The sequence below is a fragment of the Leucoraja erinacea genome, chromosome 10 (assembly GCF_028641065.1).
Source record: "Leucoraja erinacea ecotype New England chromosome 10, Leri_hhj_1, whole genome shotgun sequence".
NCBI classification, from domain to species: Eukaryota; Metazoa; Chordata; class Chondrichthyes; order Rajiformes; family Rajidae; genus Leucoraja; species Leucoraja erinaceus.
In genome coordinates this window covers 44,963,133-44,978,154 of record NC_073386.1, presented here as the reverse complement: position 1 = coordinate 44,978,154, position 15,022 = coordinate 44,963,133, and the positions used below count along the sequence as shown (strand labels likewise).

The window sequence follows — 15,022 nt, the reverse complement described above, 5'->3', positions numbered from 1 at the left end:
CTTTCCAAATTGTTGGCTAGATACCAGCATCAAAGATGTATTGCAACAGCTTGCTTGAGATGAAGGGTCGTTTAATTCTGATGTGCTGGCCTTTACCAGTAGAGCCAAGATGTTATCAAGCCTACAACCTTTGCTGTAAAAATGGGCCATTGTAATTGTGAATAATTAGCCCTATGTATGCATCCTTAATCTAGATCTGGTTTCTATGTCAAGCACCACCCGGTGTTTAAAATATGTCCTCCTCATTTCCCCGCACTGTAACTACCTTTTTGCAACCATTCTCCCCCACTTCCCTCCTTCCCTCCAAAGATCGTTTGCTAATGTGAAGAGTGGTACGACAATTGTGCTGCATGCAGCTAACTTGAGTTAATAGAAATATAACATTTAGTCGTCATCTTCAAAGATGATTGATTGCAGTCATTGATGTTGTGCTTCCACTCAGGGCCGGATTTACCTATAAGCCAGACAAACTTAAGCTTAGGGCCTCGAGGTCTAGGGGGGGCCTCCAGCCAAGGCAGGCCACCTACCGTTCAACTCTGGGCGGGCCCCCCTCTCTATCTCTCTCTCTCTCTCTCTCTCTCCATCTCCCCCCGCTATCCGTGTCCGGGCCACCGGACTCTGCTCGGTCCTCATCCGTCTGCACGGCAGGCCGCCTTGCACATGCGCATTGCTGCGTCCTGCACGTCCTTCCCCCGCACATGCGCACAACCACGGCCAGCACATCATCAGCCGCCTTGCGCATGTGCACTGCAATGGCAACTGGTCGGCGCTGGGCACTTTCTCCCTCGCTTTGAATTGTGGGAGATTTGGCCGCCATGGCTGTCCGGTCGCTGCCTCGCCGCCAGTGCTGAAAACCAACGCGGAGGGGGCCTCGCACGTGGAACAGCTTAGGGCCTCTCCATCTAAATCCGGCCCTGCTTCACTACAGTTAGTGGCAGCTAAAGACCATTGTGCACGACTTGCACATTGTTGTGATACTTATGGGATAGGCATATGGGTTGTTTAGAATGTTATACAGTTGTATAAATACTCTTGCCCTTATCAATGCTTCTCCTCTATTCTGTGTGGTCACAGGCCGTGATCTCCTTTGAGGCAGTGTGGATGTTACATTTTAAGAGGTTTGTGAACATTTTTTGTTCATTTTTTAAATTTGTGTTTTAGTATCATGGCATTACAGGCAAGGCCAGCATTTATTGCCCATCACTAATTCCTCTTGAGAAGGTGATGGTGATCCATCATCTTGAACCGCTGAAATCCTGTGGTGTTTGGAGTGCCTGCATTTATACCCAATGATAGTGAAAGACCAGTGATATGTTTCTAAAAGAGAATGTGCAACTTGGAGGGGAACCTGCTGGTGGTGGCATTCTCATGCCCCTGCTACTCTTGCTTATCTTGATGGTACAAGTCATGGGCGTGGGAGTTCCTGTTGTTAAAGTGTGGCAAGTAACTGCAATGACATTTTTGTATGGTATATATGCTGCTAATTTCATCAACAGCAGACCGAATGAATGTTTAGGATGATGGACGATATAGTAACAAAGTGGATCATTTTGTGCTCTGTGATGTCAAGCTCCTTGAGCTGTCAGAGCTGCGTTCACCCAGATGAGTAGATTTATGCTATTTAGATGGTGGGAAGGTTTTGGAATGTCAGGAGGAGAGTCATTTGTTGCAGGATACCCAGTTCTAAACTTGCTTTTACAGTATTCATGCTATTGATGTGGTTGAATTTCTCCTATGATTGTAGGTGACGTTAATACCATTGAACGTCAAGGTTAGGTGGTTAGCCTCTTGTTAGAGATGCTCATTGCCTGGCACTTTGTATCATGAATATTATATGCCACTTACCAGCCAATGCACAAATGTTGTGTTAGTCTTGCTGTGTTTATGCATGGACTATTTCCTTTGTTGAGGGGTTGTCAATGAATTGAAGATATCCACTTCTGATCTTGTGAGATGGAAGGACAGTCACTGATGAATCGGTGGAACATTGGACAGCTCCTGCACTGAAGACTGCTGCAATGATGTGTGGGGCTAGAATGATTCACTTCCATCATCTACTACCATCATTTTTATGCAAGGTTTGACTCCAGCCACGAGCGCAGTTTCTGCTCGATGCAAATTTATACAAGTTTTACAAGGACTTCTTTATGCTGCAGTCAGTCAAATGCCACCTTGATATCTCCTCACCTCTGCAATTTGTCCGATTGGTCATCATTAGGACGAAGGCCTGGAGCTCGATGGTCTTGATGAGGACCGAACTGGATATCAGTGAACAGGCTTTTGGAGAGTAATTGTCACCTAGCAGCACTGTGGATGACCCTTCCAATCCTCTGCTGATGGTTGAGTGCAGACTGATTAGACGGTCTGAGTGATCAAAAAGTCTGATATAATCTTACACCCAGATAGTTTGACCTTTGGTTCACCAAGCAGCTTTTTAAAAGAAGAATAAATGATAAATGGGTTGGAGTGACAGTTGGAACAGCATCTGATAGCCCAGAAAATCTGACAATCTGATACCATCAAAGTCACAAGGTTGTCAGATTATTGGAATTTTACTGCAATTAGTCAAATTGGATGGCCTGCATTTTGGTGAACATTATGTATCAGGCAATTTTGCAAATTATTGGACATGTCAACATTGTAACAGCACCGTTACAGATCCTATCACATGTTTCAGTTGTACCTTAAATGATGGGGAAGCTTTGAGAAGTCGGGACCTGTGTCACTTGATACAGAATAGTCTTGCATATAGGTGAGTATCATGGTATTCTTTAGGATGTTACACTAGGATTTTGGTGGTGGAAATATCGTTGTATTTCAAGGTTAGATGGTTTATCTCTTTTTAAAATGCGCAATGTTTGGCCCTTCGCCATGATATAAGTTGGAGTCCCCATGCTGTCTTGGGAAGCATGAATGAGCAATATATTTACCAACCTATTTTGAGCACATCATTTTGAGTACAATTTTTTTTTTTTAAATTAACATTTTAAAGAAAGTTATTCAAAATGGTGCTGAAGTGCAGAATATTGATTGGTTGTCCTTAAACTTTTCTTCAGGTTTAAAAAAAAAAAAAAAAAATCAGCTGTTTCTTTAGAATTTTTTTAGAATTAAAGTGAGTCCAATTTGATTAACATTGATTCGATGGTGAATGTCTAAACCTATTTAAATTCATTTTGTTAGGAGAGCAGTGGAAGATGCAGTGGAGCCCGAGCTACAAGGAATAACAGTTTATGTTGCTCAGGACTGTACGGGTGAGTGCCATGGTATGGTAATGAGGAGAGCTGGCTGGGCATTTTGCCCAGTTCTGCCAGTCATTTGAAATTGATGATGCCAGGCAGCATTTAACATTATTGAACATAACTCATGTTTGATTTATTAAGAGTCAATGCTCTTGTGTTTTCCAGGAGCATAATTTTAATCCTTTTTGTTCACTGCTGTCAATTTGGAATGAAGATCAAGGTGGTTGTGGCGGCATATTTATTCCTGTATAAACAATGTCATTGTTTTAGTAAACCACAACTCCCACTTTCACTTTGTATAAATACAGAAAATGGTTGAACTGTACAATGGGTCAAGCAGCATCTGAATTAGAAAGAGAAAAGATGGGTTACCATTTTAGGGATATGGGATCGAAGAGCTTTGATTAAGACACCATAAGAGTGCAAATGTAATAACATTGTGCTATGTCGACATCAAAACAAGTACCCGGATGCGGCTATGGTGGTGGCTGGAGATTTTAATAAATCAAATCTCAAGAAGGTCATGCCGAACTTCTACCAACACATCACGTGTGCCACCAGGGGGGAGAGAACTTTGGACCACTGCTACACACCGTTCAGGAAAGGCTACAAGGCCGTTTCACTCCCTCCCCTAGGAAAATCTGACCACGCTGCTATTTTCCTGTTGCCGGAGTATAAACAGAGGATAGTTCGGGAAGCGGTAGAGACGAGGGACGTAAAGTGGTGGTCCGACCAGTCAGAGGCCATGCTGCAAGATGCACTGAGTGATGTCGACTGGAATATGTTCGAAGCAAGTTCCAGTGACGTCAGTGAGTTCGCGGAAGCAGTCATGGACTTCATCGCAACAATAACCGACAACATCGTCCCCACGGTAAGGGTAAGCACCTTTCCGAACCAAAAACCGTGGGTAGACAGGTCTGTTCGTGTGGCCTTGAATGCTCGTACCGCTGCCTACAACTCGGGCTTGGCATCAGGAAACATGGACGTCTACAAGGTAGAGTCCTACCGACTGCGAAGGGCGGTGAAGGACGCAAAGAGAAGGTACAGGGACAAGATGGAGTTGCAGATGGAGCAGCAGGACACCAGAAGCCTGTGGCAGGGGCTACGGATTGTAACCAACTACCGAAGCACCCCTCCCTCACCCGCATGTGCCGGCACCTCCCTAGCTAACGACCTGAACTCCTTCTACGCTCGTTTCGAGAGGGGCAACACCACTCCAGGTCTGCCGACTATCGACAATACCGACAGCGGGCTGGCTACCGAAGCTGAAGGGAGAAATATGCACACATTCTCGCTGTCCGAGCACGACGTGAGGAGGGCACTGACACGGGTGAACACAAGAAAAGCTGCAGGCCCCGATGGCATCTCGGGGCGAGTACTCAAGTCCTGTGCTACGCAGCTAGCTCCAGTGCTCACTACATTATTCAACCTCTCCCTGGACAAGTCCGTGGTCCCTGCCTGCTTCAAAAAATCCATCATTGTACCGGTACCAAAAAATGCCTCCCCAGCCTGCCTGAATGACTACCGTCCGGTGGCCCTTACCTCGGTAGTCATGAAATGCTTTGAGAGGCTGGTGAAGAATCACATCTGCGCCTTCCTCCCTCGGAACATGGACCCATTGCAGTTCGCATACCGTCCGAACAGGTCCACGGACGATGCGGTCTCCCAGGTCTTGCACACCGCTCTCTCCCATCTGGACAGCCAGAAGGGGGGCTACGTGAGGATGCTGTTCATAGACTACAGTTCAGCCTTCAACACGATAGTCCCCACCAGACTGGCCGGGAAGCTACTGGAATTGGGGCTCAACACCTCCCTGTGTGCCTGGGTCCTGGACTTTCTCACCGCCAGGCCCCAGGTAGTCAAGATGGGAGGGAATACATCGAAGTCCCTCACCCTGAGCACAGGATCGCCCCAGGGTTGCGTCCTCAGCCCCCTATTGTACTCCCTGTACACACATGACTGTGTGGCTAGGTTCAGCTCCAATTCAATAATTAAGTTTGCTGATGACACTGTGGTGGTGGGCCTGATCTCAGACAATGATGAGAAGGCCTACCGGGAGGAGGTGGCTGATCTAGCACTATGGTGCCAGGAGAACAGCCTCCTCTTGAACATCAAAAAAACGAAGGAGCTGATCATGGACTTTAGGAGGGCACATCATCCGAGGACGTACACTCCATTGAGTATAAATGGGGATCCTGTGGATAGGGTGAACTGTTTTAAATATCTGGGAGTCCACATCTCTGAGGATATGACATGGTCATCACACGCCTCAGCACTGGTGAGTAAGGCAAGGCAGCGCCTTTACCACCTCAGGCAATTGAGGAAATTCAGAGTGTCTCCGAGGATCCTACAGTGCTTCTACGCAGCGGCGGTGGAAAGCATCTTGTCCGGGAACATTACCATCTGGTTCGGGAATTGCTCTGCCAAGGACAAGAAGGCTATGCAGAGAGTAGTGCGTTCAGCCGAACGCACTATGGGAACTTCACTCACCCCCCTGCAGGAACTATACAACAGGAGGTGCAACTCCAGAGCAAACAAAATCATGAGAGACCTCTTCCACCCCTGCAACGGACTGTTCCAGCCGCTACGGTCAGGCAAACGCCTCCGTTGCCATGCAGTGAGAACGGAGAGGTTGAGAAGGAGTTTCTTCCCAGAGGCAATTCGGACTGTAAACGCCTTTCTCACCAGGGACTAACTCTCCAGAACGTTTTTCCTTCTAATATTTATTATGTAAAAGAATATGTGTGTTATGATTGTGTTTATAATTTGTTTGGTTGTTTTGTTGTTTGTCTTTTGCACAAAAGTCCGCGAGCATTGCCACTTTCATTTCACTGCACATCTCGTATGTGTATGTGACAAATAAACTTGACTTGACTTGATATTTTGCAAGAAGACAAGACTTTATGTTGTTGTCCGTAGGTTTATGGATTTATATACAATATCTCCATCTTAGAAAGATGGTGCAAAGGGCATTATGCTTCAAAATGTCAACTCAGGCAGTCATATAAAGCACATGAGAAAGGCGACGGCCTTGATTTTAATCTCTCCAGCCAGACGACCGGAAGGTGTGTTTAGGTCATAGGTGCAATTTACTCTCAGCCCGAACTGTCTATTTATTTATTTATTTGTTTGTTCATTTGCTTCAGTGAAGTCTGTGGAGAATGAAGCAGTGTGTGCTATGAATTGAGCCTCTGATACCTGCTTGTCCTTTCCAACTAAGAAGTTTGGGTATCATCTTGCAGTTTATATCACCTTGTGATCTTTTATCATCTTTTATTTATTTCCTAATTGATTGCACTTGTCTTGGTCTCTTTATAAATGTCAGGAAAGACATTTTATATTAATTTTGAAGTTAATTATTTTGCTTATTGAATGGGAATGAACTGTGATGTGTCAAGGTATGTTGTGTGAAGTTATTTAATATTTCAATAGTGTATTCTGAAACATTTGTAAACAGAAATGTTTAAATGTTCATGTAATTTGTGTAGTATTTGAGAGATGGGTCTTATTTCCTGATTCATGGCTTAAAGTCCTCCTTGAGGGATGAAAATTTGATTCTGTTGCATGAAAATGCCCAATGTGAACTGTGTCCAATCTCAACACAAACTAGACTACAAAACCAAATTTAGTTTAAAACTAGAACCTGGAAATCCATTGGCCCATTTTTGGGTGTCTTAATTTTGGTACATGATTCTCCTAACACTGTTTTTAAAAAAGCTCTTGAAAGATTGTAAAATTCATTCATGCCCATTTGAAAAATATGTTATTGGTTTAACGCTACTCTGCTTTGTAACCACGGGTCATTAATGAATACAAGCAGCACTCTTCCACTCACTGGGGTTTGAATGAACGCTGCATGATGACAAAGATGTGGTTGATTGCTTTTGATGGTTGGAGAGTGGAGGGTGCAGAATAGTATGTGCAATAGCTGTGTTCAGGGACACTTCTGGCAGGAAATTGTCAGGGTCTTGTCTATAAGGACATGAGTGCACTCTCTGAATGCTTCCACTCTGGAAAACCTTGCAATGCAGTCAAAAATCTTGAATGCTTGTGCCATGTAAATAAACAATGTGGGTGGAGCATACTTGCTGCCAACTCTTGGGATGGGAAATATACCAGGGACTAAACTATGAGAGCAGAGCAAGAACATGTGAATCTGTTTGAGCTTTAAAGTCACAGACACTAGTGAGGACCAGCTTGTGGAAGGGTTTCCTGTGTTAACATTCTCTTAAGAGATATGTGGGTAAGAGAATTGCTCCTGGCTATGCCTAGGTAGATCATGTTGCTGGGTGTTTTCCCTTCTCTTCCCTTCTCTTCCGTGCTCCGCAACATCACTTCTCCATCATTAAAAATAGAGGAGGTGGAGAGGCTTTTCAGAGGACAGAAAAGCCGGAAAGCTCCAGGACCAGACAATGTTTCCCCCTCTACTCTCAAGCTCTGTGCCGAACAACTGGCACCGGTCTATACAGACATTTTCAACCCTGCAAACCCGTACTGTCCCTGCCTGCTTCAAAGTCTCCACTATTGTCCACCAAAAAGGCAAGGATTACTGGTCTTAACGACTACAGGCCTGTCGCACTGACCTCTTTAGTAATGACGACCCTTGAAAGGCTTGTGCTGGCCAAGCTGAAAAATATCACGAACCCCCTGCTGGACCCTCTGCAGTTTGCATATCGGTCCAAGAGATCTGTGGATGGTGCAGTCAACCTGGGCCTGCACTTCATCCTCCAGCACCTAGACCGCCAGGGGACCTATGCATTTTGTTTGTTGATTTTAGCTCTGCATTCAACACCATTGTGCCAGAGCTACTACACTCCAAACTTTCTGAGTTGACTGTGCCTGAACCCCTCTGTCGGTGGATCACCAGCTTCCTGACAGGCAGGAAGCAGCATGTGAGGCTGGGAAAGCACATCTCGGACCCGCAAACCCTCAGCATAGGAGCATCGCAAGTCTGCGTACTTTCCCCTCTACTCTCTCTACACCAATGACTGCACCTCCACTGACTCCTCTGTCAAGCTTCTCCAGTTTGCGGACGACACAACCCTGATTGGCCTGATCCAGGATGAGGTGGAATCTGCCTACAGACAGGAAGTGTCACAGCTGCCGTCCTGGTGCCATCGCAACAACCTGGAGCTCAATGCTCTTAAGACATGGAATTGATAGTAGACTTTAGGAGAGTTTCCCCTCCCCTCCCTCAACTCACCATCAACAACACCACAGTCACATCTGTGGAATCTTTTAAGTTCCTGGGAACCATCATCTCCAAGGACCTTAAGTGGGAGGCTCCCATCGACTCCACAGTCAAAAAGACACAACAGAGAATGTACTTCCTGCGGCAGCTGAGGAAGCACAATCTGCCACAGGCAATGATGGTCCAATTCTATACGGCTATCGTAGAGTCTGTCCTCACCGTCTTCATCATGGTCTGGTTTTTGCTCAGCCACCAAGCACGACATCCGGAGGCTGCAGCGAATCGTCCGATCAGCTGAGAAGGTTATTGACTGCAACCTTCCCTCCATTGACGAACTGTACACTGCAAGGGCCAGGAAGTGAGTGGGTAAGATCATCTCTGATCCCTCTCACCCTGGCCACAAACTCTTTGAATCACTTCCCTCTGGAAGGCGACTACGGACTGTCAAAGCTGCCACAGCCAGACATAAAACAGCTTTTTTTCGACGAGTAGTAGCTCTACTCAGTAACCAAAAATCTGTAGCCTCCTTTTGCTCTGGTATTTTATTTAATTCACATGTTTAATCAATAATGTTTTATATTAATGTTTAATGTTTTATGTATCATTCCTAACTGTCACTATATGTCAAGTTGTCACTTGCATGCGGAGCACCAAGGCAAATTCCTTGTATGTGAATACTTGGCCAATAAACGTATTCATTCATTCAATATTAGTCCACTGGCACCTCACCCATATCTAATGATAATTCGGATATCTCAGCCAGGGTGCTTGCAATTTATTTTCTAGCTACCCACAACGTCTTTGTACATATTTGATCAGACCGGTGAGATGTGTCTACCTGCATGCACCCCAGGATGTTTAGCACCTCCTCTACCATAATATGAACTTCCGCAAGACACTTCCATTCACTGTCCCAAGTTCCCTAGTCTTCATAACTTTCTCCACAGTAAGAACATAGGAGAAATACTCATTTAGGATTTTGCCTACGGAAGCAAATAACTCCTGCGGCTCCACACAAAGATGACACTCTGGATTCTGAGGGGCCCTATTTTCTCTCCAGTCATTCAATTTCCTTTACATTACAAGCACAGATAGCGTAATTTATCCATTTTTAGAAGATTAAATAATGTTTCTACATTAACAGAATGAATAATAATGTAATTTCTGAAGTCATTTAGTTGAATAGATATTTTTTCAACTCATGAGGAACATGGTGAGAGCCAAATTGAACTAAATGTGGGCAAAAAACGTTGATTTCCAATTTGCTTGGGGAAGGCAAGAAATAAAGGACACATTTTCAAGGGAATAGAGCATGTTGCCTTGATTTTTAAATTGAACATAATGTATGTGCAGGGAAGCAGAAGAACATATTTGCAAATGTTATAAGAACAAACTGTGACTAACGTGTTGCACTCTTTTTTAGTTTATATTGCTGATGTAATGGAAAAACATTTACAAACCCATGAACATGGAATGCCAAATTCACCAGAAAGAAATGCTGTTGTTATCCTAATACCAGTGAGACTTGGAGGGGAGAAGGTCAACCCTGAATACAAAGAGATTGTAAAGGTATCGGTGATAGGAAATCTTTCCATCATATTTAGATGATTCTTTGCTGCTTTTTGTAACTTTTTTTCATTTTAGTTTCAAATCCTATAATACTGACCTGGGTCATATTAAATTACTAATGGTGAGAAAATTCTACACATTTTAAAACAAATTTTGATTTATACTGGTGTTATCCTTAACCAGAAGTAGAAACATTGACTCCCTGCTACTAATTATTCTTGAGTAACTTCTGCCAAGTACTTCTTTTGTATTTAACAATGATGAGTTCCAGATTTGTTTTGGTTGTGATGCTCTCCATTGTTACAAAGGCTGGTGCCTCAATGAAAAGTATTTGTATTTGGGGAAGGTGTTCTATATTAACCTCAATAATGTAATGAAACATACAGCAGTAGAGCATACGAACAGGCCCTTCGGCCCACCATGTCTGTGCCAAACATGGTAGCAAGACCATCTTTTTTCCACCTGCACAAAATCCATATCCCTCCATTTCCCTTCATGTCCTTATGCCCAAAGATTATAGAGTAGAGCAAGATGCGCCACTCTGCGAAAAAAAGCGCAGTATGACATGGGTATGACACAACGCCATTTTATTGAGCAGCAATTTACAATAATATTAATAACATTTACAATAATATTAACTAAATATGTGAAGTGATAGATTATGTATAACACACTTTTCCCTACAACACTGATTACACCAAAGATGATAGAGCGGATCAATCTTTGGAACGGATTACACCAAAGAAACTAGAGGAGCATTGCCCGCTGCCTCGGGAGCGCCGGCCGCGGGCAGAAGCTTGAGGCTCTCCCGCCGTCCGCCTTCATCTGGCATCGTGGGGACCGAACATCAGTCCTGGATCAACTCAGGAGTGCAGGAAACGTCCTCTTCCCCCAAAGATACTAGAGGAGCCTCTTGTAATTTTGCTTTTCCCTGCGACCTGATGTAAGAGCAGATTGTATAACTATGGAGTCCGTCCCCGTTACCAAAAATGTCGCGTTTGTCATAAACAAATGGCGGCCGTGACGTTCCGTTACGTACTACACGTCAGCCCATTGGATTTCGGAGGAGTGGTCTATCTTGCTCTGCTCTATAATCTTTGCTTATGCCTATCCAAAAGCCTCTTAAATGCCATATTTGTATCTACCGCAACCACCAACAATGGCAACATGTTCCAGGCACTCAAAACCCTGTGCCCCGCACATCTCCTTTAAATTTGCCCTTCTCACTGAAAGCTATGCCCTCTAGTTTGATGTTTCCATGCTGGGGAAAAAAGATTCTGTCTGTCTACCCTATCTATGCTTCATAGTTTAATATACTTATCAGATCTCCCAGCAGCCATTGGCGTTCCAGAGGAAACAATCCAAGTCTGTCCAACCTTCGGATTACCTTAGCTCACCTGTATCTAATGCCCTCAATTCCAGTCATGGGAAGCATTTTTGTTTTGTGGGCATAGGGTGCTCAAAAGTGCAAGGTGACTAATGATGCTTTTGAATGGTTATGACGGAGATTTTCTGATGTGTCTGGAAACTTTTTTTTTCATCACTGGAAATGGATCTATGAACTACGTCTGCTAGGTCACATCCTCATTTTGTATGATTTAGTACATATATTTGCTTATTTGTGACTTATAAATTAGAATTTTTCTCGCAACCCATAATGAAAAATGAGAACTTTCTAACAATTTGGAACAAGGAGCCAGTTTGATTTTGCTGTTTAACTTGCAAGAATTTATTTTTGGGAGGGGGGGGGAGGGTAATTTTTCATATTTGGTCCACTGACAAGATTTTGAATAGTTAATTTTTTTTCATCCATATCTTTTGTACAAACTTTGCAAAGAGTAATTCAGGTCGGGTTTTGAATTGTCTGCTGCATAGCTTATAAGTACTGATCCAAGAACAATCCATGTTTAAATCTCATCTGGACCAGAAAGCCCAAATAGATTTTCACTTTTTGTTTGGTAATCATATGACCACTAGAACAGTAATATTTTAACAAAAACTGATTGGTGGAGATTGAGCAGAGGAAGTCCAATGAACATAGAAAGCTACCTTAACCTCCAAATGATTAAACTTCTTGGACTAGGTCAGTTTAATGGCCTTTAGTTATTATACATTTATGAACATATCAAATTGCGGAGACTATCAGAGAAAATAATTGTTTAAAAAGTTATATCTCTTCAAAATAAATACCAAGTCTGCATGGCTTTTTTTTTTGACAAAAGCCGCTTTTTGCTATTTTGAGTGTTTGATTTAATTTCATTGTTCGCAAACACTTAGTATCTATAATTTAATCTTCACGTCAATGCTTGACGTGTTCAGATAGAAAATTTGAGTCTGGTTCTCCTTACAAATATTTTGAGCATTTATATTTTCTAGCCTCTATCCCATCCATGGTAACATTTCTTTTTCATTCTGACTCAAGACCTGCTGGGAGTGAAGCAAACAGGTTAAACTATGACAGAGTGAATAGGAAAAACTGTCCGTTTGTCTCAGTAAAGTAACCAAGAGGCGTCATTTGTATTCTAGTGAACTCGAGTTACCCAAGTGTACAGTGCTGGATTAAAGGGCCTGTCCCACTTGCGTGTCTTTGGCACACAAATTACGCGTCCTCGTGGTCGCGTTGAGCCGCGATGGTCCGGCGAAGCTCAGGCGCAATTACATGCGTACGCACAGCCGTCTGGAGCGCGTGATGTCATTTGAAGATGGACACAAAGCTGGAGTAACTCAGCGGGACCGGCAGCATCTCTGGAGAGAAGCAATGGGTGACGTTTCGTGTTGAGACTCTTCTTCAGACTGAAAAGAAGGGTCTTGACCCGAAACGTCACCCATTGCTTCTCTCCAGAGATGCTGCCGGTCCTGCTGAGTTACTCCTGCATTTTTTGTCTATCTTCAATTTTCTTGGCCCTGCTCTGGGAGTAGAAATGGGGGCGGATCCGGACTGCAACGGCCGTGAGCCCCAGGCCGAGTTCGGCGATCGTTTGCCTGCTTCTGCTGCTGTTGAAAGTGAGACGTTGCGTCGCTCCAGGGTCTTGGGCCTGTCCCACCTTGATTGTCAGTTCCACGACAGGCCGTTGGCGCACGAAGATTTTGTTCACTGCAAGAATTTTGGCGCACAACTACATACCCCTCCGCGCTTCTAAGTGGGACCGGCCCCGCGCGGCCATATGGTGCCCGTACGCCTCAAGCGACCGCGAGGTTGCGTAATTTGCGAGCCAAGGACGTGTAAGTGGGACAGGCCCTTAACTCGGCAGATGAGGCAGCAACTCTGGAGGACATGGTTCCAAAGTGTCACCGATCCACCTCCCGACCCATTCCACTCGGGTTGAAAGCATTCTCAAAACAACCTGCAGACTCCTGCTTAGCTCAGCTATTTACTCTGCTGAGCTTTTTAGAATATATAGTGAAAGAGAAACAACATGGAAAAATGCTGACGAGCAACTATCCATTTACACTAATCTTATTAACCATTTAAAAAATTCTTCCCACATTCATCAATTCCTCGCAGATATCACCACTTACCTACACACCAGGGGCAACTTGCACATCTTTGGGAACCGGAATATGTAGAGGAAACCCACATGGTCACAGAGAGAACATGCAAACTCCTCACAGACAGTGCTTGAGGTCAGGACTGAACAGTTTCTAGCATTATGAAGCTACAGTTCTAATAGCTGTGTCACTATGCAACTCTGCTCTGTAGACTGAATATTTGTTTATTTGAAATTTCATTGAAATTACTTGTAGCATTTAAAAAAAATCATTACAGCATCATTGAATGATGTTATAATAGAATGTTGTTTTGAAGATGTGTTAAAAGCCTCCTAAACCATGTAATAGATTACCCATGCCTACGGCCTTGAATTTATCCACATGATGAGTTTTTATTGCACTTCACTTAACATATGAAAAGAGTGCTAACTAAGCATGCTTAGCAGGACAGGTAATAAATACCTTGAATGTTTCCAGAGTCAAGGCTGCTCAGTCATTTAAACAAACAGTTTTTATGTTCTTTATAGAGATTTTACAATGAAAGACAGTTAACAGCCAATTAAATACTTGTGTTTTTGTGGCCATTAAACACTGTTTGGAATGTTATAAATACCAATGTTAAAAACTCAATCCTGTTTTCTTTTAAATAGCAATCACCTCTATGGTTCAATAGGATGCATAATATCTCAGGAAATTAATCAACATTGCAGATTACCAGAGTCTCAGGTTCTTAAATTAGGCAAGATCTTTCAGAATGATAGAATTGGCCACAGTTACACAGACACATTGCTGGTGCAGACATTAGCTCAGGGCATAATCAGATTTAGCCATGGTCTTGTTTTTCAGTCTTTTTATTGTCACTGTTTTGTCTAATTTATATTTTGTGTGTTTGAGTCTATGCCTGTGATGCTGCTGCAAGCAACATTTTCATTATACCTGTATCTCACTGTACTTATGCATAGGATAATTAACTCTATTTGACTTGATTTTTTAATAACTTGCCAAAAATTTAGTAAAATGTAGAACAAATATAATTTTAATGGATGACTGATGGAATCCACACCACTACAGCATAATTAGGATCTTTGAGACAGAAAATTAAGGGCCTGTCCTACTAACGTGACTTTTCAGCGACTGTCTTCGACCTTCAAGCTCGAGGGCACTTGCCTGAAACCACAAGCTCGATCGACCGCGCGCGCTGACACACACACGTACACACACACACGCACGTACACACACGCACGTACACACACACGTACGTACACACGTGTCGGGGGCCAGGGACAGCGGGGGAGCGCTGTCTGAAATTCACACCCGTGATGAACAGGAAGGTAAAAGACGGCTAGCACAGTGTACAGTAAGTCCTTTAGAGAGCGCGGGGGGGGGGGGGGGGGGAGGGGAGGAGTGGAGACACTTTTAAGAAGCCAGCCAACTTTTAATAAAGTTTAGCGGGCATTTAACAATACCAGTCAGTTTTCCTTGGTTCTGAAAACCCCAATGAGCCAATTAAAATGCCCAGTCAGCAAAGGGATTG

The 15,022-nt window shown here is 43.7% G+C and overlaps 1 protein-coding gene across 4 annotated transcripts in view; it reads left to right on the top strand.

The window, feature by feature from the left end:
* The window catches only part of atg4c (autophagy related 4C, cysteine peptidase), a 49,998-nt gene that overhangs the window by 22,510 nt on the left and 12,466 nt on the right, over nucleotides 1-15,022 (top strand). For all 4 annotated transcript variants that reach the window (XM_055642091.1, XM_055642093.1, XM_055642092.1 and 1 more), the window contains 2 exons: nucleotides 3,181-3,251; nucleotides 9,854-9,999. In XM_055642091.1, coding sequence (XP_055498066.1) covers nucleotides 3,181-3,251; nucleotides 9,854-9,999 — 217 coding nt within the window. The remainder of the gene's footprint in view (nucleotides 1-3,180; nucleotides 3,252-9,853; nucleotides 10,000-15,022) is intronic.